Source organism: Centroberyx affinis, unplaced genomic scaffold (genome assembly GCF_046629955.1).
Source record: "Centroberyx affinis isolate AG114_WGS23_722 - 3 ecotype Tasmania unplaced genomic scaffold, CSIRO-AGI_Caff_v1 ptg001258l_1, whole genome shotgun sequence".
NCBI lineage: Eukaryota > Metazoa > Chordata > Actinopteri > Beryciformes > Berycidae > Centroberyx > Centroberyx affinis.
Window position 1 is genome coordinate 33,965 of NW_027279769.1, and position 22,535 is coordinate 56,499.

The 22,535-nt window shown below is 42.3% G+C and overlaps 1 protein-coding gene across 1 annotated transcript; it reads right to left on the reverse strand.

The window, feature by feature from the left end:
- Nucleotides 1–83: 83 nt before the first annotated feature.
- rapgef3 (Rap guanine nucleotide exchange factor (GEF) 3) lies at nt 84–18,174 on the reverse strand. The gene is made up of 27 exons (XM_071525032.1): nt 17,835–18,174; nt 14,257–14,301; nt 9,753–9,859; nt 9,520–9,641; nt 8,643–8,820; nt 8,171–8,255; nt 7,611–7,671; nt 7,061–7,137; nt 6,789–6,935; nt 6,425–6,531; nt 5,660–5,748; nt 5,277–5,355; nt 4,666–4,816; nt 4,408–4,490; nt 4,256–4,286; nt 3,990–4,065; nt 3,634–3,771; nt 3,299–3,396; nt 2,880–3,005; nt 2,200–2,381; nt 1,994–2,084; nt 1,824–1,874; nt 1,559–1,646; nt 1,379–1,443; nt 1,178–1,232; nt 630–701; nt 84–222 (listed from the first exon to the last, which is right to left on the reverse strand). Exons 1-27 carry the CDS (start codon nt 17,916–17,918, stop codon nt 104–106), a joined length of 2,607 nt encoding a protein of 868 aa, XP_071381133.1. The 5' UTR covers nt 17,919–18,174; the 3' UTR covers nt 84–103.
- Between the last annotated feature and the right edge of the window lie 4,361 nt (nt 18,175–22,535).

Here is a 22,535-nt window from a genome sequence, read left to right on the forward strand (position 1 = left end):
ATTCAGATGAGTGTGGAAGTTTTGTTTATCCAGCCGTGATCCGTCCTCTGATTCAGAGATGGGCTACAATGCTACAGTCTTTACACACTTGCAGGCTGAAGTCCTAGCGCTCTATTGTTCTTGACAGTTGCGTTAGCTTGCGCTGGTTGTCGATCACCTTCAGGTTCTGGATGTAGTGCCGGATGTTGCTGGGACTCCGCAGAGGGAGAGAGTGGTCCGAGTCTGGACAACAGGACAACATTTTAATGGGTTACTATTAGCACATCATTTCTATGCCTCTCCTTGGGAAATTTTGCCAGGATGAGCAGGTTTAAAAGGACATGCCTAACAAGTAAAGTGGTGTAATGATAACAGTTTGAAAAATTAGGCAATGATCATGCAAATTCCATGGATTCCATTCCATGATATTGTATTGAGACAATTCTTCAGTTTAGGATGTATTATTATAAATTATACATTTTTGTTCAGTAATGAATCAGAATAATGAATGATGAATAATGAAGCTGTGGAGAACAAAAGTAAAAAATAAAAAACCCAAAACAAAACAAAGTAAATCAATGTAGTCAGAAAAACCTTTTGACTACTAGGATAGCAACTAGGCGATACAACTGGATACAACAGTAGCTTACATGTGGATATGCGAATAGCAGGTGCCTCCAGAAACATGCGATCTGCCAGGCCTTTCTGTGGAGATGAAGGCACTAGAGAAGAACGAGAGGAGACAATGTTACCAGAATGTATTATTATACTTAGACAGAAGCCTAACATCATCCACGTTGTTCAGCATATACAGTACTGTGCAAAAGTCTTAGGCACCCAAGAGTTTTTATATAAATTGTCTTAGATGTTTATTCATTTGTTCTGCATTAGTGTGTCAGTAGACTGCTCTTTATAGTACATTTTTTGATATTTAGAAACTTTTCATTTAATTATTTTTGAAAGCACTTTTTTTCTTTTACATGTGCCTAAGACTTTTGCACAGTACTGTATGTGCAATATTTGACCTTTCCAGAAACCATGCAGTGTCCAAACTACAAAGTGAATCTCCTTCACATGCAGAAGTCATGTAAGAACTGGACAGCATTGCTGAATATAATATAAAATCAGTGTGAGTGTGTGTCTCACATGGGCTCCATATGCGTGCCAGTGATCTGAATCTGAAGACTGGATAACTTACCGTAAGGCTGGCTCCTGCACCCTCGCACTATTTTCACCGTCTTGGCAATCATGCGCTGCAACAATGACAGGAAAAGGAAGCATTTTAAGCCAAAGCTTTACTCATGCTAAAGGCAAGATGTGAAAACCTGAAGAGAAACAGCAACATATGAAAGGGAAGAAATGTCACACATGTAGTTACAGCAACATTTTTGCATCTCACCATCTTCTCAAAATTGATCAGTTTGTCTGTGTAGTTCTTGTTTCCCTCATGGATGAATGTCATGTCTAGGTACAGACAGCAGCAGAAACATGTCAGTGATAAGTATCTTGGTAAATTAAGGTGGAATTACATGACCACTTACATGTTGATACTATATAAAAAACTGTGGGTTACTGTTACCTTTGAGCAGCAGAGGCATGAAGGGGATGTAAGGAGGACTGAGCTTGGCCACAGCCAGTCTGTAGGCCCTGTGGTTACGTGAGGGATCCTGATGACAGCAGAGGATAAACAGAGGAACGTCAGCACTCACACTTTATATGAGTTACACAACATGAAAACAGATAAGTTGCGTTGAACAGAGGAAATAGACAGCTCTAGAGATTACAGTATACTGACTGTTTTGGAACATTTATTCAGTGTATTTTAGTGTGTTTAGGATGCTTACCATCAACCTCTCATAAGCACAATAGACTCTTTTTGTCTTACTGGGTATTCTCTGTAACACAAAATAACAAAGAATTCATTCAACAAAGAAGCCATTTCCAAAAATGATTATCAGTAAATGGTGACAAAATGTTTACTTTGATCATGACTATTGTGTTCAGTAGGTCTCACCTCCCAGGTCTTGTAAAGCCTCTGTACTGCACTGTTGCTCAATCCGAACATCACAGCGAAGAACGAATTGAGATTCTTCTGCTCCTTCAATCTGGGACAGAGTGGAAACATGGCGGCGGACATATTAGGTCCCAAAGTGACATTGTGCTGTTCTTGAATTGATGTTACAGAGTTTCAAGATGAGGTTCTTTGCACGTGACTCTTACACTGCAGCCATCTTGATGAACTTCTTGAGCAGCACGGCTCGTTTGACCAGGTCCTCACACAGGCACAGCTCAGTCACCACCCAGTGCTGCACCTCGTTGAAGCGGCGCACGCACCGCTCCAGGTTAGCCGTGGTGGCGAATGGGAATTTGTGTCGGCCAAATACGTAGTAAACGAGCTCCACCTGGAGAGAGACGGGGACTGTGAGTCACAAACCACTAGTCTAAATTACACCCGCTGAGAAGATTTATAAAGTTATTAAACAAAAACAATGGACTCATTGAAATAAAAAAAAGACTCCAGAGAGAAAGAGGAAACTTCAGGAATGTGTGTGGCTTTAGAAACATGTTGAGCATGCAGGAAGTGATGGGTCAGAAGAGCAGATGATCTGATGGCAAAGCTGCTGCTATCAGATAAAAGGTGCCAGAGAGTGTGACTCAGATACATGTCTGACTAACCATGTATCTGTTATCCTCTGTTGACATGAGGAAATGTCTGACTGCCAGGATCAGCTTTGGCTTAACTTCTTATACTTACAGCATACTACTATTGTATTGTATTTGCACTTGATGATGAGGTATTCACAGTGTAAATAAGCAACTTTGCTCTGAATCAATTTGTTTATATGCCGCAGTCAGATGTAAGACTTGTCATCTCTGCTGTTGGCTAAGCTGTGAATTACTTCATGCATGGCAGTGAACAGCTCCCAGTCGTAATTGGTGAGTTGGCTGGCGATGTCTTTAGAGCACATCTGCTCAAGGGTGTCAGTGGTTCCCTGCTCTGGACCCTGCTGCTCCTTTAGGGGCATCTGGGAGAGGGAGGGAGGGAGGGAGAGAGAGAGAGAGAAAGAGAGAGAGAGAGAGAGAGAGAGAGAGAGAGAGTCAGAATCCCAGACATCATACTGTACTGCACCCCACTGAGATATGACACAGATTTATGAACACTGCAGTATGACGACATATTATTGTTGTTGAAAAAAATCAACAGTTGTTACTGTTTAAATAAATTGGTGTTATTATCACAATTAAATTGCTCATGTGCTGGGATTCCATCTTTTGCTTTAACAAAAAGCATTTGGTTTGGAGGGGGAACGGCGCTCACCAGTTGTTCCACCTGGCTGGTTGTGCAGATGAACAGCCTCTCGTTCAGTCCCAGAGCGGTGAAGACTGCAGTGGCATCCAGCTTCAGCTGAGCCCTTTCTGTGTGGATGGAATGGATCATAAACAAATGTGCAGCATAATGAACTGTAACTGCAGACAAAGCACAGTAGACAAGGAATTTTCTATGAACACTATACAGGCCTGACATCAATATGCTGCTGTGTGTGCTTTAAGCCCCACTTACATTTTCTAACTGGCAATATACATGACAAATACCCACATAGATTTGAAGGAAATAATGTTAAGATGTCAGAATGATCAGCTTCTGATGCCCACCTCCCATGGAGTTCATTTTGACCAGGACGTGATCTCCTCCAGGGTTGACCATGGCTGACATCACATCCTGTACGGATGTGTTCACCGGCAGCATCAGACTGAGAGGCTTGCTGTCTGGCCTGAAGATCTCATACAACACTGCAACGAGACAGGACAGAAACAGAAAATGTCATGATATGCTGATTTCATAATTGATGACGCGAGTAATGATGTGCGATAATATCTGTTGCTCATAAATAACACCCACAGTGTTAGGCCTAACTAAGTTTACATGACACTTACACTCTGTTCACATATCTAGACATGCATCACTGATGGATGGGATTTGCCCATTTTACTTCCTGAGCCTTACTCACCTTTATCCTGTGCTCTGATTGGCTGTAACCTCCCCACTGGCTCCTCACAATTTGAAAACCAATCAAACTGTTGGTTCTGCTGATAAAATCAAACATCAGAGTGAGTCAGCAAGTCAATGACATTAAAATGACAAATGACAAATGACAACAACGTGACATTCAAATTGTTTCCTCATTAAAAGGAATCTCTGACATTGACATTCCGGCTTCTGCTGCCATCTCAGAACATTTTCTGCAGAAGGGGAAATGAGTGTCAAAATGCTTACCCTTGTCAGTGACTGATATCCATTCTCCAACCTGCGAAGGGATTAAGAGATGAGAAACAGGGTTAGATGGTATGCTGCAATATTTTTGACTTGTAAAATATGAGAAAGATAGTATAGCTATTTTAAGATGTGGATAGATGTAGACAATTTACACTTTGGTTCTCCTCCTGTCTCTGAATTGTTCTTTCAGCATGCTGGAGAGACGGGAATCAACTGCCACCTCCTTCTTCAGCTTCTGTTACAGCATGGACATGAAAATTGAAAAAGCATGTGGTCTTGAGTGAATAAGCAATCATTTCCCCTCACAAATAAAATCTGTATTGCTCAGTATGTTTAAAATGCAATGGCAATATTCATATGTATATAAAGACATGAGCATGCATGTAATGAATTTCAGCCTGCAACCTCACCTCCAGGAAATTTAAAGCGATAGGGTCTTCTTTCAGCAGGAGGCCATACAGCGCCACCCACTGGCCGATCAGCTTCACTACCTTCTGCTTGCTGTTGAGAGTGTAGGCGGCTTTCTCCAGCTCTGAACCCTCTGATGGCTCCGCACGGTAGGTGCACTCAAGGTTAAGGGGCATTACCAAACAAGCTTCACTAACGAAGAATTCAATTATGCATGAGCACAACTGCAATATAAGCATAAGCATTTACTCCTGGCGATAGGATGCTCTTAGACGAAATTAAAAGATGAAATGTGTTTGTTTCTAAGTGCTGCTGTACATTAACAAGTTAATAATTTTGTTGACTTGACATTCATGATTTTCTTGACTATGCTCATCAGTCTGCAGACAGTCTCTTCCTAATTCTTTTTCAAGTGTGCCGCTCCCTTGTAAGGAAATCTACAAATTTCTATTGAAAATACAGCCAAGATCATTACAAACGCATCGCTGTGAATGCATTATCATCATCATCATCATCATCATCATCATCATCATCAGCAGCAGCAGCAGCAGCAGCACATATTATCCTTCTCATTATCACTGTTATGATTATCGTTCTAAGCATCATCGGATATTGGTGCTGTAGAGCAGTACACAGCTGGCTGGAGGGCATGAAGACTTTGTGGGTGAGTAGGAAGTCGCTCACACAGGGATCTGCGGGGAGACAAACATCACAACAACACACAGCTGACTAACTAGCACTATACTTTCAGTCATCTGACTGCTTTTAAAGGACATAAAACAAACCAGGAGGAATGCAGACAGCTTTATATATTGGTTCACCATTTCGTGTGAAAGACCCAAACAACATTTTCCATGAAACCAGAAGCCATGCTAGACATTTGGATGGGAACCAGGCTGTGGTCATCCTGGTCACATGACTAGTAAATAGTTACAACAGCATTATGTTGCTCAGTAAAACAGGGACAAAGCCAAGCAGATGCATGCAGCCTCCCACCTATAGCGTCATTTCCATTAGAATCCAGCTTCACCGTTTCCAACAGGTGTTCCAGGATCTTCTCTGGAGTTCCTGACATGACCGTGTACCTGCACAGTTTAGACAGAAGACAGAGAGAAGAGAAAGAAGAAGAACAGATAGTAATGCTTGGTTGTTTGGTAAAGTGGAGGATCGGAGCTTGTCTGAAAGAAGGCAATGGCCATGGCTTTTACAGAAAAACTCCTAACACTATGAAAATGAAACTGATTAATGAAGCAGATAGAGAGAGTGAGAGAGGAGAGAGAGAGAGAGAGAGAGAGAGAGAGAGAGAGAGAGAGAGGGAGAGAGAGAGAGAGAGAGAGAGAGAGAGAGAGTGAAGGAACGAGAGAGGATGTTTGTATGTCTAGGTGTGTAATTGAAGAGAGAAACAAGGGGTCAGCATGAAAGGGGAGGTCAGCATCACATTAATTAGATTTTATGTTTGCTAAAACACTTTGAGACTGATAAGTCATTCAACATGGCAGGGTTGAAGTCCAAATCTTTTTTGAACCAGCCATTGACTCACTAAGAAAACACTCCATTAATAACATCCTTAACACATCTTACAAAGGATGTGTATATTTCTCCCTCATTACATTACAATGACCAATGGAAGCATTTGTTTTAATGGCGTTACTGCTGCCCACGCCTTGGTAAAGAGTGTTCCAAGGGTCTTAATGAGTGTAACCCTGCTTGTTATGAGACTGCTGTATTGTCTTGAGAGGCGGGTGTGTCACACTTTCTTACTTGCTGCTGTTTCCTGCTCCTCCCTGCTCGGACGAGTCAGCGCTCTTCTCCAAGACCAGCACAGCTTTCCCATGCTCTTCCAGTCGCACTGTATTAGCCTCCACATCCTGAAGAACAATAAACACAGACATGGATGACGACCCGATCAACTAGATATTTGCCATATTTGAGGAATGGAATTTGTAGTGTATACACACAAAACTATTATGCAGTCACATATGACCTTACATGGCATGGTAACACTTCTGATCTTAGCTGAGGGTTTTCCGAATTTTGTGACCTGGTTTGACTTGGGAAAAATTCACGGTACTGCACAAATAGTAATTACAGTTTGCATGTAGCGACAAGAGGTAATCGGACGTACTTTGAGGATGCGTATGAAGTCCTGTTTATCAACTCGGAGGAAATGGCAGTTGTCCTCTCTCAAGATGATGGTGGCAGCACGAGGAGCATCATTCAGCAGAGCTAGCTGCCCAAAGTCCTCACCCTCATGAAGTGTTGTTACCAGGCCCTGCGTGTATACAGCACAGTTGGAATTTATGGATATACTAGCAGACAATTTAAAGTCACTGCATTTTTTATGTGTGACAGTTTTGTGTTGTATGAGGGTTTTTTGCAACCTGCATATCGCCTTACCTTCCCATGTGTGATCACATTTACAGATCCTTTCCAAATGATGTACCATGAAGTGCCTTTGTCCCCCTGACTAAACACTACATCACAAAACAAAGACAGACAATCAGCACTGACATCGGCCATTTACACTAATCTCCATCTGAATAACCTCATCAGTCATTACATGAAAATCAGATTAACAGAGCATGTTTACATAATAGGCTTTACCATGTACATCTTTCATGCTCAAGGCTGGATGAGAAGAGTGAGAGATGAGAAGAGTGTAAAAGATGTATTATGGCCTGACTGCCCTTAGTAAAGTGATGAATCAATCATGACATGAGGACGTTTGAATATTCCAGATGGTTCACCCAGTTTGTCTGGAAGAGATCATGTTACATCTGAAGGACATGTGATGTGCAGAGGAGGATGTTAACAGGACATCTGTGTACATTCGAGCATCAGTGCAGTGCCGTTCAGCTATACAATAAAACTGTGTGTGTGTGTGTGTGTGTGTGTGTGAGGCTCTCTCCCGCCCAAGCTCAAATGTCAGCAAGGCGGTCACACTCACAGACTGTTCCTGCCTTGGCATGCGATTCAAACACCAGCACTGCTGCCAGCTCCTTACGCACCTACAGGCACAACAGGACAAGACATGAGGCTGGACTTCAAGGATAACTCCTGCTTCTGTCATCTTGGAGTCAGATAGTTCTTTGGTCTGACAGTAGTTTAAGAACCAGGGGAAACTGGATGCATGGTTTGATTACAGTAATAAACAATACAACCCATTAAATTTAGCAAATGACTGTCAAAATCACCCTCTTTAGCACAAAAAGCGTGCTGTGCTTGATTTTGAAGTATATGTAAGGAGAAATGATGAATTAATTAAATTATTAATACAAGCCTTAAAAAATACATTACAATGGTTCTATTTTATCTCTTGACTCAAATCAAATTTAGGCTATTCCAGCATCATCAAGGCAAATCTTCTGACCTACACTTGCGATGCGGTGTAATTGCCGCATTTGATTTTGAACAAACACTTCAATGATAACAGCATGAGAGTGGCTCTGTTTTTCTAAAGGACACAATGTCTACTGATGTCAGGAGCAGGCAGTAATAGTCACTGACGGAGGTGGAGAGGTGAGCAGCAGCCTTGACATGCAACAGCTCCTCATAGATGACCTCCAGGTCCTCAGCACTCCTCTGACTGGGGCTAAACACAGGGAACACACAGACAAACAGCTGTATTCAGCCACAGAACCTTAATAAAAAAAACTGGAAATCTGGCGTGGTTCCAAAATGCAATATAATCAAAATGCAACAGTCCAATAGGATTGTTAGAGTCCTACAATGTTCTGGATTGTACAAAAACCCTTTGAATTTCTATCTGAACCTCATAGGACTCTAATGTATGATAGATAAATATGAAAAAGACAGATGTCAAGCAAAGAGTTTATGCACTGTAACTGAAATCATATTTTTTTCTGATGGTCTCTAAATTAAGCATATGGCCTCTAAAACATAGTTACATACTCATCACCATAGTTATCGTAGTCATCATACAGTTATCATGCAGCATAGTAATGATAAGGACACTGACCATTTCCGCAGGATCATAGTGAGCAGAGCATCAGGGCCCATCTGAGACAGCAGCGACACCCCTTCCTGCAGCTCGTCCTCTGAGTCCTTCTCATTGCTCATGTGGTTAAGGCCAAACTCTGAGTCCAGGAAGCGGTAGAACTGGGTGTCCTTATCATGGAAGTTCAACTCGTGTTTCACTTGATTGCGGAGGGGGAAGAGGCAAAACACTGAGATGTAAATCTAGACCTAAATGGCGAGATATGCTGATTACAAGTGACTGAATATTACTAAAACACAACTCTCTTAAACACAGGGAAGTGGCAAAATGAAGGCAACAAATGAGCAAATGATGAACTTAAAATCCGTTTAAAGCAGATGGGTTGATTTTTCCTGTCATGTAATAACTCCACCACACTCCTAAATGGCATGATAAATGGCAATAAATGCAAATCTATTCTGAGTGATCCCCTTCACTCGATTTCCATCCTGATTGGAGTGGTCTCTTCCAGGATGACAATGCCCCCGTCCAAAGAGCATGAGTGGTCACTGAACACTTGGCTGAGCGAGAACACATTGTAAAACATATGTCACGGCGGACTCAGTCACCAGATTTCAAGCTACTCGGAAACACTTCTGCAGCAGGGACAGTGTTTTATATCATTATCAAAAACCCACAAAATTATAGAATTTCTTGTGGGAAAACGGTATTAAACTGCAGTCTATACCAAGGTGCAGTGAAGCTTTTCTGGTGGACGTGTTATGTTGGTGTGTCCTTTATTTTGGTTGTTACCCAAATGGCACTGAATACACACTTTCAAAGACCACACTTTTCAAAGACCACACAATTTGTACATTACATTTTTATAAGAAACACGTCTTAATTTAATTTTTCTTACCATGGACAAGGATTCCTTCATCCACCAAGACTTGCCACATTCCAACTGCCTGGCTTCTTGATTGGAGGCCTTCATTTTGCTTCATTAGCCAATCAACAAGCTCCTTACCTGAGCAACATTGTCTACGAGAGAAGGAGAGTAAATAGAATAAATTTAACGTGACAGATTGCACATATTTTGCGGTGATCATCATGGTTTAATATGGAGAAAGGACACACCACTAGGGTTGGTACCTGTATGTTTTGAGGTGATACTTTCTATCTCGGATCAGACCAGGGTCGCGCTCGATCATAACACTATACACCGATCTTGCTGCCTTCAGAATCCGATCTGACAGAAACTAGATCAGGATAAAAAGAAAGAACAGAGTAACAAACACTGAAACAATGATTCCTTTTCTACCAAAGACATGTATGGTATGTCTGAGTTATGTTCCCTCTTATGACATGATGAAAACAGGGTGAGACAGAGAGGGAGAGAGCTGTGTACATAAATAAGGAGGATATGTTACACAGATGGTCTTGTTTACCGGTTAACAGTCCACTTCTGTGTTGGCGGCAAGACAGGAGTTAGTAAGAGAAACAAGTGTGTGTGTGTGTGTGAGAGAGAGAGAGAGAGGGTTTCTTTGCATTTCCCCTCAGAGAGAGACACACCATGGAGATCATGTGTGATGGCGCACACGTCAACGGTGTGAGTGGAGAGTTTTGCGGGGGCTGGAGTGTAACGTGGTGTGTGTGTGTGGGTGGCAGGGTGGGTGAGAACGTGTTAAGAATTGCTGCGTTAAACTCTCCCACACCTCGCTGAGCTCCCAGCCTCCACAACTCGGTCACTGGCTGGCACATGGTGACAGCACATTTTCCTCTCTGACCACCCTCAATCTATTTCCTTTGAACCGCTCTCGCTTGCGCCAAGGCATCCCACATGCTTGCCCTGAACACCCACTCCCCCGCCCCCCACTCCCCAAACCACCCCAACTCGCTCCAGTCAGTTCTAAAACCTGATCACACTGCAGAAAGCAGCGTAAGTGGGGTGCAAAACCTGTATCAGCCATTGATGCAGAAGCAAGGCGTACATAATAAAACAGAGGACGTGCTTAGTTTGTTGCTATGAAGCCACCATCCTATTTCCTGCCCTTTTCATGCTGTATGAAAAGTATCTATATCAAAAGCAACTTTTACCAAACTACTACACAACAAGATTTACTGTCTTAATGACTGTGGTGGACATTTTTATGTGTCTCCTCCTCCCTCTCCAGCTCCCTCTCTCACGTCTCTGCGCCTGCGCCTGGTCTTGTGATCTCACGAGTGACTCAGACGGTTGCCTGTTTGTTCTTTGGTTTTCCTCAAGGCACTGCTGTTTGTCCAAGGTGGTGATCTTGAGATGCATACAGAACTCAACAATGGCCATTTCCTATTCATCAGCGCTCTCTTGTTCAGCGGAGTTGTGGCAATGTGGGGAAGCCAGCGACAGAAACTCCCTGCAGTCTGGCCCTGCTCGCCTCCTCTAGAGTCTTCTGCAAGTCAGTCAGGATGAAAAAATTGACTGGTGACCTATGACTGATCTGCTGACCCCGTGCCTCAACGATGGCAACGCAACCTGACAGAGCCTGGGGTTCTCACACACACGGTCAGACCCAAACATCACATACCACAGCCAAGTTCAGACTACATGCGCTTTCACTTGGACCGGGAGCAAGTAAAACATGATACATGCACGTCAGCCATTGATAAAAAGCGCAAGGGCCTATCCACTATGTGAATAACACTCTGCAGCACACACTATGACCTATCATCCCCACATCGGCCTGTTCCCAGACCTGACATCTACTGACTGAATGTGTCCCCAGGCGTCTGCTGTGCCCCATGGTAGTCATGCTGCGCTCCTCATTCCCAGGGGGATGGGGCAATCTGCCTCTAGAGGTCACCAGTATTCCCAGGGGCCCGCTTTCCCCTGGGACGCCCCCTAGTCACATTCTCAGGCATGTCACCTCCCAAACTGAAATATGGATCTCCAAAGGCATAAATCTTCCTGAACTACCATAGTAGCTCAGTGAGGTAATTTTCCATTTCCTGGCCTAGTCCTTATAAAAACAACATATAAGGCCATATTTCACTGTTGGAACCTGCTCCACCACTACACTTGACAATCATGTAAACACGCAGAAAATGGAATAAATAGTTCCATTCAGTACTTTCTATCACTGCTATTCATTCCATTGCATGCCATCTGTGGTGGACTGATTGTTTATTGTCTGCATGTAGGCCACCTAATCATGCTATCTAGGTGCTATAGCCCATGTGTTACGCAGGTAATTGTTCCAACTGAGTCAAGTTACAGAGCAAACACCTTTCCCACAGGTGCACCAGTCAATGACACAAAGAACAATAACACGCAGGCCGTGTGCAGTGGTGCGCTGATGTATTCTGCTGTGGGACGGGCCATCTGTAACGTTTGGATAGGCAATCATGACCCATTTTATGACTGAGGTCAATTCTACTGCTGAGTCCTATGCTAGTCTAATGTGACTTCCACAAAGTTATGCTGTGTATGTTTAGGAGAAGTGGTATTCCTATACCAAGTTATGACTTAGTGCTGTCAACACTGTCCAGACAATGGCCCATGTTCAAAAAGTATCTTAAGACTGTTGATCTGATATTGGTTTGTGTCTTAATTGTCAAATTCATACAATCATGTGTCCTGACCTATGATCCTACTCCAATTCTTGGAAGCTTCATGAATATATTGTGACATGGGCTCTTCGCACTTAACTGCCTTTATCACTATACTATCATGTTACTCCTATTATCTTACTATACTCTGGCAATAGCTGAAACTTTCAGTGTTTAAAGTGTATAGTATGTGGTTTGGTTATTTGTTCCTTGTTGGGTGGAATGATGATGAATACAGTTCTCCGGTGCATGGGGGAGAGGCTGATGTTTCCTCTGTGGGCGAGCTGCTCTCTCTCTGCTTCTTACTTTCTCTCTCTGTGACCTTGGTGGGTTGTGTGGTGCGAGAAGCAGTTACAAATGAAGACTGTGTGAGGAGACAAGGAGCACAATGCAGCTGTATGGACTGCAGATACCTGACTTCTCCCCCTCTCTACATCTGAGGAAAATACTAGACCGCATTTCTAAGGGTAACATTTCCATCCTGCAGTGCACCAGCAATCAATAGGGTAGAAAAGGTTTTCCAGCCTTTGATAAGGTAATTTCAAGGTCTCTCAAGTAGTTATGTCAGCTGTTTATATGAACTTGTCGTCTGACCTAGATGTATAAGGTAAAGCCGCCTACAGGAACACAACCACATTTGTACAACTGTACACACAACCACATGCTAAGAGCTATATTTGACAAGGTATTTGAGCATTTGCTGGTAATTGTGCCGTGCTCTGTACAATAAGTTGTGGTGCAAAGCCCTCCAGCTGCAGAACAGAACCACCTCAGTCAACAGCAAATGAAAAAGATGCAAATCTAATAAGTTTATAAACAAGAATAACACTCATAAAAGGCTGAGACAAGTGTATTTGTGATTTAATACATTATTAAATTATTAAAAAAATATTAAAAGAATTTGTTTTGCCAACAATACAAACAATGAAACTCAATCGAAAACCGTTATTAAAAACAATCCATCTTGAAGATTGCTATCAGGATGTATGATGTTCATTAGTAGTTGGTTCAGTGTGGAGTCCACAAGCCAACACTTGCTAAGCAACCAAACAAAGCACCAAGAAATTGACAAAACCTGCCTCCTGCAGCCCCTCTACTTTTCTCCCATTACTGTCTGCATGCTATATCTCCTCTCTCCAACACACAATGAAACATGCAAAAAAACCTCTTTGGAAGTTAAAATCCACCCTCTGTTCACTGGACACTTCTGAAAGATGCTTTCACTCTCTCTCTTTCTCTGTCCACCTCTTTTAATGGGCTAGAGGAGTTGACCGAACCCAAACAGGATTCACTTTCCATGTCAAACCCTCTTATCAGTGTTTTAAAGGCTCTTTCCTCCACAGGCTTTTGAAGGAGTCGAGATAAAGGAGTGTGAGAGGCTGGGCTGGGTGAGGTGGGGTTGGGGTTGGAGGGCTGGGGGTCAATTAACTGTGGACCCTGGAGTGCCCTTTAGACTCCTTGTGACTGCTTGCCCTGCTAGGAATGTGTTTTTTAAGACTCGCTTGAGTAGTAATGCAGGATATTATAACAACAAAAGAACAAGTTCAGCAGTTTGAGAGGATGCAAGCACTGCAACTCTGGACAGCAGCAGAGGTTGATACAGCACAAAGTCAGAGAAACCTGGGCTGATAATTTCAAGACAGCGTCGTAACTAGAGTACTGCTATTTTAATATGTGCTTACAAATCATCATGATATTGAGGCAATGTGTAATTTCATTTCTCATACGTGACATGTCGTGGAGCTCTTAAATCGAACGTTATATATGAGGCCACATGATGTATCATAAGATGCTAAACAAGTAATAATTAACCCTACCGACCCAAAAGCTTACATGTCTAACATTCACTTTCATTCAACAGCCCCATTCCCACTCATGTTGTTTAATTGGAGACAATCCATACTTGCTTGAGAGCAAAAAATGACTCAGATCATGCCTCTCCTCTGATACTGTCCCTCCCTATGTTCAGCAGAAGCAGAAGAACACTGCAGAGAACATTGGATTACTGTTAGCTGGGGGGAGGTGATGTACCGAAGCATAGCTCACCATCGCTGGCACACATACACACCTGCTTCATGGTGTCCTTTGAATCCAGGGCCTCTGGCAGCGGAGTCTGGGAGAGAGAGGGGGGGGTTAACACCATTAAAGCATTTCTACCATATCTCATATTTAAAACCATTACACTGAAATGAAGTGTGTAAGTTGCTTTGGAAAAACATTCCAGAGGAACTAGTTGGACTGGTTGCTTATTACAATCTCACTGCGGTTGTGTCATGTTATAACAACCACAGGTACATCCAAGCTGGACTAGATAGAAAGAGCAAGTATTTGATTTCATTGGGATGAGAGTGAACAAAAATATATCAGCTCAATCTGTGTTGAGTTACCATTGTCTCTAACTTAGTGTGGGTGGGTGTCAGTGTGTGTAATGCAGTGGGAGGAAACAGTGCATAGACATCAGTAGGAAAGCACATAGCCTGTTGCCATGTGTTTTGATGTGTGAAGGGGTTGCTTTTGACTCCAGACAATCTTTCTCATGAAAAACTTTTCAGTATGTCAAGTATTTAACGATGAAATACTGTGCTGGTTGCTACAGATACATAAAGTTCTTCACATCATCTTCCAGTGATTCTCAATTCCAAAATCTGCATTGACAACAGTCAGATCAATCATAGCTTGAACCTGCTGCCATGTATAAAAATCACATGTTGCCAAGTCTGTACTCTGGCCTAATTTGTACTTCCTCTTTGTCGCTCAGTTTTTATCTACAACACTTTTATGATCCGCTCACAGTTACTGTAGCCATGTATTCCCAAGCCAACTGCTATGGACAGACACACTGGCTGAGGTGTCAGAGGAGTATACTGGCCTTTGTTGAGACCAATTTTCCCGTATCTCTCCAGCTCTGGTTAACTTGTGGGTGCTCAATGCTTCCCCTGAGGCCCGGGGGTATAAAGAGTATCAGAGAATAAAAGACAGCTGATCTACAGGCACCAGGTTTTCACTTTGTCACAGTGTGGCGTCGCAAGCTCAGGTGGCGAGGACAAAAGATTCATGGTATCGGATATTGGTACCTGTTTACATTATATGGGAAAACTATTGGTGCCTTTGTGCTGAACTTGTGTTCACCTATATTGTTTGAAGAGATTAGAAGGTTTAAATATGCAAAGTAAACACATGACATACCTGGCATTTACGTGTAAAGTGGCTGGCTTTATTGATCAGACAGCTGTGATCAGCTGTCCAGTTCATTCATATACACCTATCAAATGAATGCCCCCACCGCCTCTGTTGACAGAGTAAATTCGGTATGCTTTGGCCGGCCTGCTATGCAGCCAGCCATATCACATGATCTTAGCCTGAGTGGTACATTGCCCTCTGTCTGTAACTAGCTCCGATAAAAAGACTCCTTCAGCATTGCAAGGCAGTCATTCTGGCTCAAGAGCCAGTTGAAAAATTCCACTGATTAATATTTTGTTTTAGAGCAGTGAAACAAAAATGACTCCATGAAATCATGTAACCTGGTTTTATCAAGCATGACCCAACCATGAAGACATGTGCCCCTTGAGTGAAAAAATAAAAATATGGGGAAAAACCAGTGTCTTCCCAGGTCTGACGTGCAGACATAATGAGGAAGCTTTATGAATGTGAGGCATTTTGTTCTGCTTTGTCTCCATGTCTCACCACTGGTATGCAAGAGCAAGAAGGACAGGGGGAACAGAGCCTGGCATCTCCTAATGATGATTGCAAAATGAACTCAGCTTTGCCCCTGTTGGTGGTATCTGACTGCATGTGCTCAGAACAGGAATTAGTTAATGCCTCTATGTGGAGCCAGTTTAATTGGGTCCATTGTTGGTATTACATGCCAAAGGACAACAAAGGATGGGAATGGATCTCTGTAAATCTCCGTAATTTCAATTAATCTCAAACCTAACATATGCGACATACAGTAAAAGAAAGAATAAAAAGTAAAGTAAAAGAATATTGTTCTTACAGCAGATCTCACCACCTGTTTGCCAGTATGTTAAAAGCAATTTTCCCATAGAAAAGATGATCATGTGTGAAATGTCAACTCAATGCATTCAATCATTTTATCATTATGGTGCTTTCAACAGATTGTCAACTTGAACTTTATAGTTGTCTTTAGGTCATATTGGCTAGATTAACACATCACTGTGGGGGTTTTCCTGTCATTTATCACGTATGAGATAACCTGAACAAACACAAGCTCACTTGGTTACAAGCTTTACTAAGCCTTTCTCCTCTGCTCTTGTGACATGTAAGAAGTTAGTATAATGCAGTACAATGCAGAATCGTATATTCACATAAATATCATTACTTTACACCTTGTTTTGATATGCAAATGTAGTAACATTTATAATGTACTTGCTAAAAAAATCAGCTAGGAATGTGAGATATCAAGGTCAGAAATTCTATAAAGATTTGTCAATTCTTTGTCGATAAATATTTTGTTTAAACAATAAAATATGACATTTATAGGTAGCTGCTATAACTGTTCAATGTTATTCAAATGGACAGATTTAGCAAAAGGTTGACACATTCTATGCAGATTTATAATTGTTTTGGTCAGTACTTTGGCCTATTGAATAACAGATACTAAAAGTCAAGTAAATTTAGAGCCTAAGAGCACTTTGCTGCCTCTTCCTGTGACCTGGAAACCAAAAACTCCCCTTTGTGCATTCTTCTGCAATCTGTGCTGTAAACTGAGCGGGGGTGGTGTGGTGAAGGTGAACAATAAACAATGCACTATTTATAACCTGAGTTTAATAAAACTTTTGGTTGTGCTTTGCAACCTTCCTGTGCCCCCACACCCTGGCTGCTAACACAATAGAGAAATCCAACTCAAGTCTACAGGAAACATTCTTATAGTGGAGTCATAGTGGAGGTGAGAGGAAGTACAGTTTACTACCCCCATTTTCCACATACACACACTGTAGACCTGCTCTCTGATAGTGGTCGACCTATCACTTTCTCCATCACTCTGCAACTCACACATCACACACAGTTTCCGTGGTTTAGGCTGCAGCACAACATGCATTAGTATAGCTGCAGTATCCCCAGACCTTATGCTGGACGGTGGTTTTAAGAGAATTTTTAAGAGAAACCTAGAGCTTTTTTTTTTTTTTTTTTAAGTCCCAGTGTGTCCAGCTATGGTACTGACTATACAGCATAACCCCACTAAACTAGCAAATCCCACAAGACATGCAGAAGAAATGATTCTCTGAAAATGAAACCAGCTTCCCCAGCATTGCATAGTGTTATAAACTGCCTCTTACCAAGAAATTCTGTTACTGATGTTCTGTCTGATACAGTGCATTTTGCAGGAAGCTAATCTACAAAGTCAACTATAAACATGCAAAAAAATAATGCAGAACAGCCTACGAAGTTATCCTCCCATTACTTCAAAACTGTGCAAGACATACATACTATTCAATACAAGAAGGCAATAGTAATGTGCACATGATGATGAAGATGAGGATGGGGATCCCAATTATCATTAGTGTCAACATTCTCATTATCCTCATCATCTTCATCCTCATTGTCATTCAGGACGATCCCGACTGACAGTGTAACTACTCCATAGTTGTTATGTGTATGACTGGAGGAATTATGAAAACAGCATACCCAGCTGATGCCTCGTATGGTCGGTGTTTCCACGGAGGAGCGATCGGGGAACACTTGGTAATTGTAACTCCGAAATAGATGCATTTTGTCTTGGATCAAAACGACCAACAACAACTTTCCCGGTCAGAGGATCTGCACGCGGACTCAGCACCTCCAGACATGATCTATCTATCTACCGACACCGGCTCGTTACAGAGACGACACGGCATACCGAGAGGAATAAACCAGGATTCCGCATTTTTCACGACACCGGACCGGTTATTCTCCCACTCCAGGCGGTACTCCGTGTGTCGCTTCTTTACCCAAACCCAGTTAGCCTACCTCGCTTTGACTGCCCCTATGAATACAGGCTGCAGTGTTCTGCCATCCCTCTCAGCACAGGCGCACTTTGTTGAGTTGCGTGTGTCACAGTGCGCTCTTTGGCAACTAACTAGGGAGTCATTAAGGCGGCCTCCTCTGACATTTTTACAGCTTTATTAATTGGGCTTAATTTATTTTGATTGACTCCGGAGTCCTCTTGTGTGTGCCTCTATGATGGAAGGGCAGGTGACTTTATATGTCCATATAGGCCAGGTTGTTTGTAGGAAAAGTTTAAAAAGTCTAATTCAATGAAAATATCAGTGGGACTAAGCAGGTGGTTTCACCAGGCACAGGCTGCCCAGTCAGATTTTCACCAGGAGGCAGTGATGCAGTGGTATATAAAAAGGTAAACCTAACTTGAAGGTAGTGATCATCATAATGCAAATAACAACCACTATAACAAAAGTCCATTATATTTAGAAAATCATTATGCCTTTTTTTAATGTCAGATTTAAGTCAGCCTAAAAGGGTGAATAAATTCTATTCCACAAATAAAAAGGAAAGTAAATTGAGTTTAGGTGCGTTTAACCTTCACTACATCCCCGCTAATTCATTCAATACATTTCAATGAAACCACACAAATACCCCCACCATGCAGGCACAGGATGCCTGTTCAGCTTTTCATCTGATAGTGTAGGTTAATGAGGCTGAGTCAAGGGCAAATTTAAGGAGGCATACTGTTCCAGGCAGGCACTGTACAATGTGGTTTGTTCCGTAGTTCAGAGCCGTCCACAAGCATCAACTGCAGAGCACCAATACACACTTATCAGGCTGTCCAGCTGTCTGGCTAACCCGGCACTGTAGGCACATGGATGCACAGATAAACTGTTTCAAGGGCAGACAGCAGTTAAGGTAGGAGAACAGGCAGACAGCTGCACCGGTGTCTCACATCAGTAAATCCACCTGCAGGTTTGTCCTGGGTTCATAGTTCTCAGTTTGAACGCAGATGTCTGTCCTTTAATTGCACAGGTGTTAAACTGCCATATACCCATTACTGGTTTATTATGTTAATAAAACTCAAATTACAATGGTGTATATTTCATTACATTTTACTGATATAGGCATGCTGTAATGTCCAGTTGTGAATGCCTGGTACTATCTTGCTATCTAGCATTGTGTTTCTTTGTTGTTATAACCCTACCTTTGGCTGGGGCACAGGCTTAATGTTTGTGGCTCAGAATTACTGCACTGTTGTGGACTTGATTTTCTCTGTGGTTTAGAAACAAATGACTTACTTCCCCCAACTCTGGTGTGACCCGTCTAGGCGGAGAAAGGATTGATTTGATTAAGGTTTCCATAGAGAACATGGCTTCAGCAGTATCTGTATGAGACATGGAGAAGCAGGAAAATGGTTAGAAACACAGAAATGCATTAACGTTCATTAGCCTTGTGGGTAACCTTGATCTTCAAAGTAGGGCAAAGAGCTGTAAATCTGGGGACTGCCAAACAAGGACAGGAGTACCCTCTATTTGACTTGATTTCCCACTTTCAGCTACAACTGGATCATGGTCAACTGTGTTCCGCAGGCTGGACACGTTACATAAGACTTGTTTAAATCCCAGCTATTGTTCCAGTGGAGGGCTGCCCTTCCTGTACTGACCTCAGTGCTTGAGTCAAATTGCCATGTCTTTCCACATGGAGTACACTGACAAGAATGTCTATTCTACCCTGTTTACCATGCTTAAATGTGGATGTTCCTCCAGCTGAATTAACTGTTGAAAGTTGGGACTGCCTCTTGTCTGCATCATTATTAAAACTCCAACACCTGTTGCGATACGTCAGTTTTAGACATTACTGCTCATTACTACTCCTGGAGCCCTACTCCAGCAGTGGGTGTATAGTGAATGCTGGATCACAAAGCCTACAGAAGTCACTTTGCTGCCTATCATAAAAACACCCTCCAAATAGCAGCATCCAAGATATGTAGATAGTGTGAAGAAACTCAGCTGCGTAACACAAGAAGCTGTACTCCCTGTTCTTTGAAGCTACTGTGACTATATACACCACCATCCCCAGAAAAAAACAATAACTGCTTACCAAGTTAGACTTCCAGAAGGGTTATAGAAGATGTTTCTATCTCAGCTGTCTCTGCATAAGCCCAAAATGTCCCACACACCAACAAACAAGCAAGCAAGTAAACAAACCAAACAAAAAGGACTGATCTTGTGAAGCGTCAGCTCCAAGTGAGGCCAGCTAAGCTTTGCGTGGCTCCAGCTAGTCATGTATGATTATCTGTCTCTGAATGCCTTGCAGGGACTTCATGATGCCAATTTAAGAATGTTGACGGTGAAGGAATCCAGTTTTCCTTCTTATGACCTCCTGAGGGAACGTAAACATGGTAGATTAGTTGATAAGGACGAGCACATAGCTACCATCTCTCTGATAGTTTCTGTCAAGGTGACTGTCATTGTTGTATATGCACAGCAGCAGATCATAGAGAGTAAAGTCACTGTTTCTAGGGCTAATTTTGCACTTAATGTAAGAGGCTCCAGCCACAATTAAAGGGACAAACTGCCTGTAGACTGTTAATTTAAACTGGATGGGGATAATCTGAAACTCAGAATTTAAGAGGTGGATTGAATTCAGAACACTAACTGCAGAAAATTCAAGAATGATAATTGCCTTGTGGCCCAGGGAGTGGAGCGACAGCTCATTAACACTGCTGCTAAATTCAAAGCTGGGTTGGGGTCGGATGACCTTGTTTTAGGTTGGGAACATATTAAACAGCTGTAATTATCAAAAATCTGAAGAGATGAAATTTAGGCTGCTGACATCTTGAACTTGTCCCACAATGTCACAAGCCCGAGCTCATTGTGCATGAAGCTTCACAACCCTATCTTGCATTTTGAAAATAAATGCTGCCCTCTAGTGAGAATGCATATACACTTGATTCTGTATCACTCCAACGCCGAGATAAAACTCTGACACAAGCCTCAGTCAAGTTTTCACTAAAAGCCTTTGATCTTAGCTGCCATTTATTTTGGGAAGTACAGTGAAGCGATGTGAGTGCAGACAGAGAGATTTTACAATCCATCTATAGTCTGTCTCCCCTGTTGTTTGTATAGGAGGTATTAAATTAAAGAGTGCATGTCAATGTAAGCTTCAGTGATGGATGTTAATGTAACAATATTACCTCTATTTCACTGGTAATCCAATGTTGTCAGATTTTGTGTTGTTTATGTGTGTGTGTTTGTGTGTGTGTGTGTGTGTGTGTGTGTTGTTTGTGTTTGTTGTTTATGTATGTATGTGTGTGTGTGTGTGTGAGAGAGAGAGAGAGAGTGAGTGTGTTTTTGCTCAGCTCCTCTGGGAATGGGAGTGGGATTTCCTGCAACATATCTACGCCCATGGAATGTGTTCTTTGCCAACTTTCTTTGTTGTGACGGTCTGCTAGTCCTCACACACACACACACACACACACACACACACACACACGCACACGCACACGCACACACACACACACACACACACACACCTTTTCCTTCACCCCTGGCCAGTTAGCGGCAAAAGGGGGCGAGAACGGCAGATATTTTATTCATTTGACCCCATGGTCATAGAGGAAAGGAGGACTGCAGCTGAAAGTAAAGCAGACAGTAATTCATGAGCGAAAGCCACTAAAGATACTGAAGAGCCCCTGAACACCTCAAGACTCTCAGTATCGTCTTCGCAGGCCCCACGCTGAACCACTGCAGCACAGCCACATGGCGATAGTTACCAAATGAATCCAGCTATACATATTCAAAAGAGACAAATATATGGCATCTGTTATTTAGAGACTGATTTCTCAAGAGTGTCTCTTGAGATATGAAGCAATAGTACAATTATGTGGGTATATAAAAAAAAATGTTCATAAAACCATATCAGATATGTAATAATAATTGATCAGAGTATCCTGCAAACGCATACAGTGTTAGTAATTTTCTATTGCATATCATATGAATATTGGTGGTTTTTGCCATTTCCATAGGAAGATACAAGATATACATTATGACAGAATATTTTATAATAATCATAAACCATGAAAACAATCTGTGAATAGATTTCACTATTTTGAGAAGCTATCAATAGACTGCTTTTACCTGAAACCTCTTGTAAGATTCTTCCACACTTGGCTTTTCTGTCTTCCTCTTTAAGCCTTTGCTCCTGTCATATGCCCGATGATACTTTCTCAGTCACTGTGGTGTGTGTGAGTTCTAGGGAGTGTGTTGGACACAGCTTCCTGTATCTCTCCGATTGGTCATGATGAGAGTGCCCCCGGGCTTGGGCTGAGTAAGGTAGTGAGTGTGTGTAGGGGGGGTGAGAGAGAGAAAAAGAGTGGAGTGAGTGTGTGTGTGAGTGGCTGAG

Coding starts and splice junctions, on each gene's coding strand:
- rapgef3 (XM_071525032.1), bottom strand. CDS start 17,918: ATGCATCTATTTCGGAGTTACAATTACCAAGTGTTCCCCGATCGCTCC. Junction 1,233..1,378: donor TGATCAATTTTGAGAAGATG/GTGAGATGCAAA, acceptor TCATTGTTGCAG/CGCATGATTGCCAAGACGGT. Junction 223..629: donor TGCTATTCGCATATCCACAT/GTAAGCTACTGT, acceptor CCTGTTGTCCAG/ACTCGGACCACTCTCTCCCT.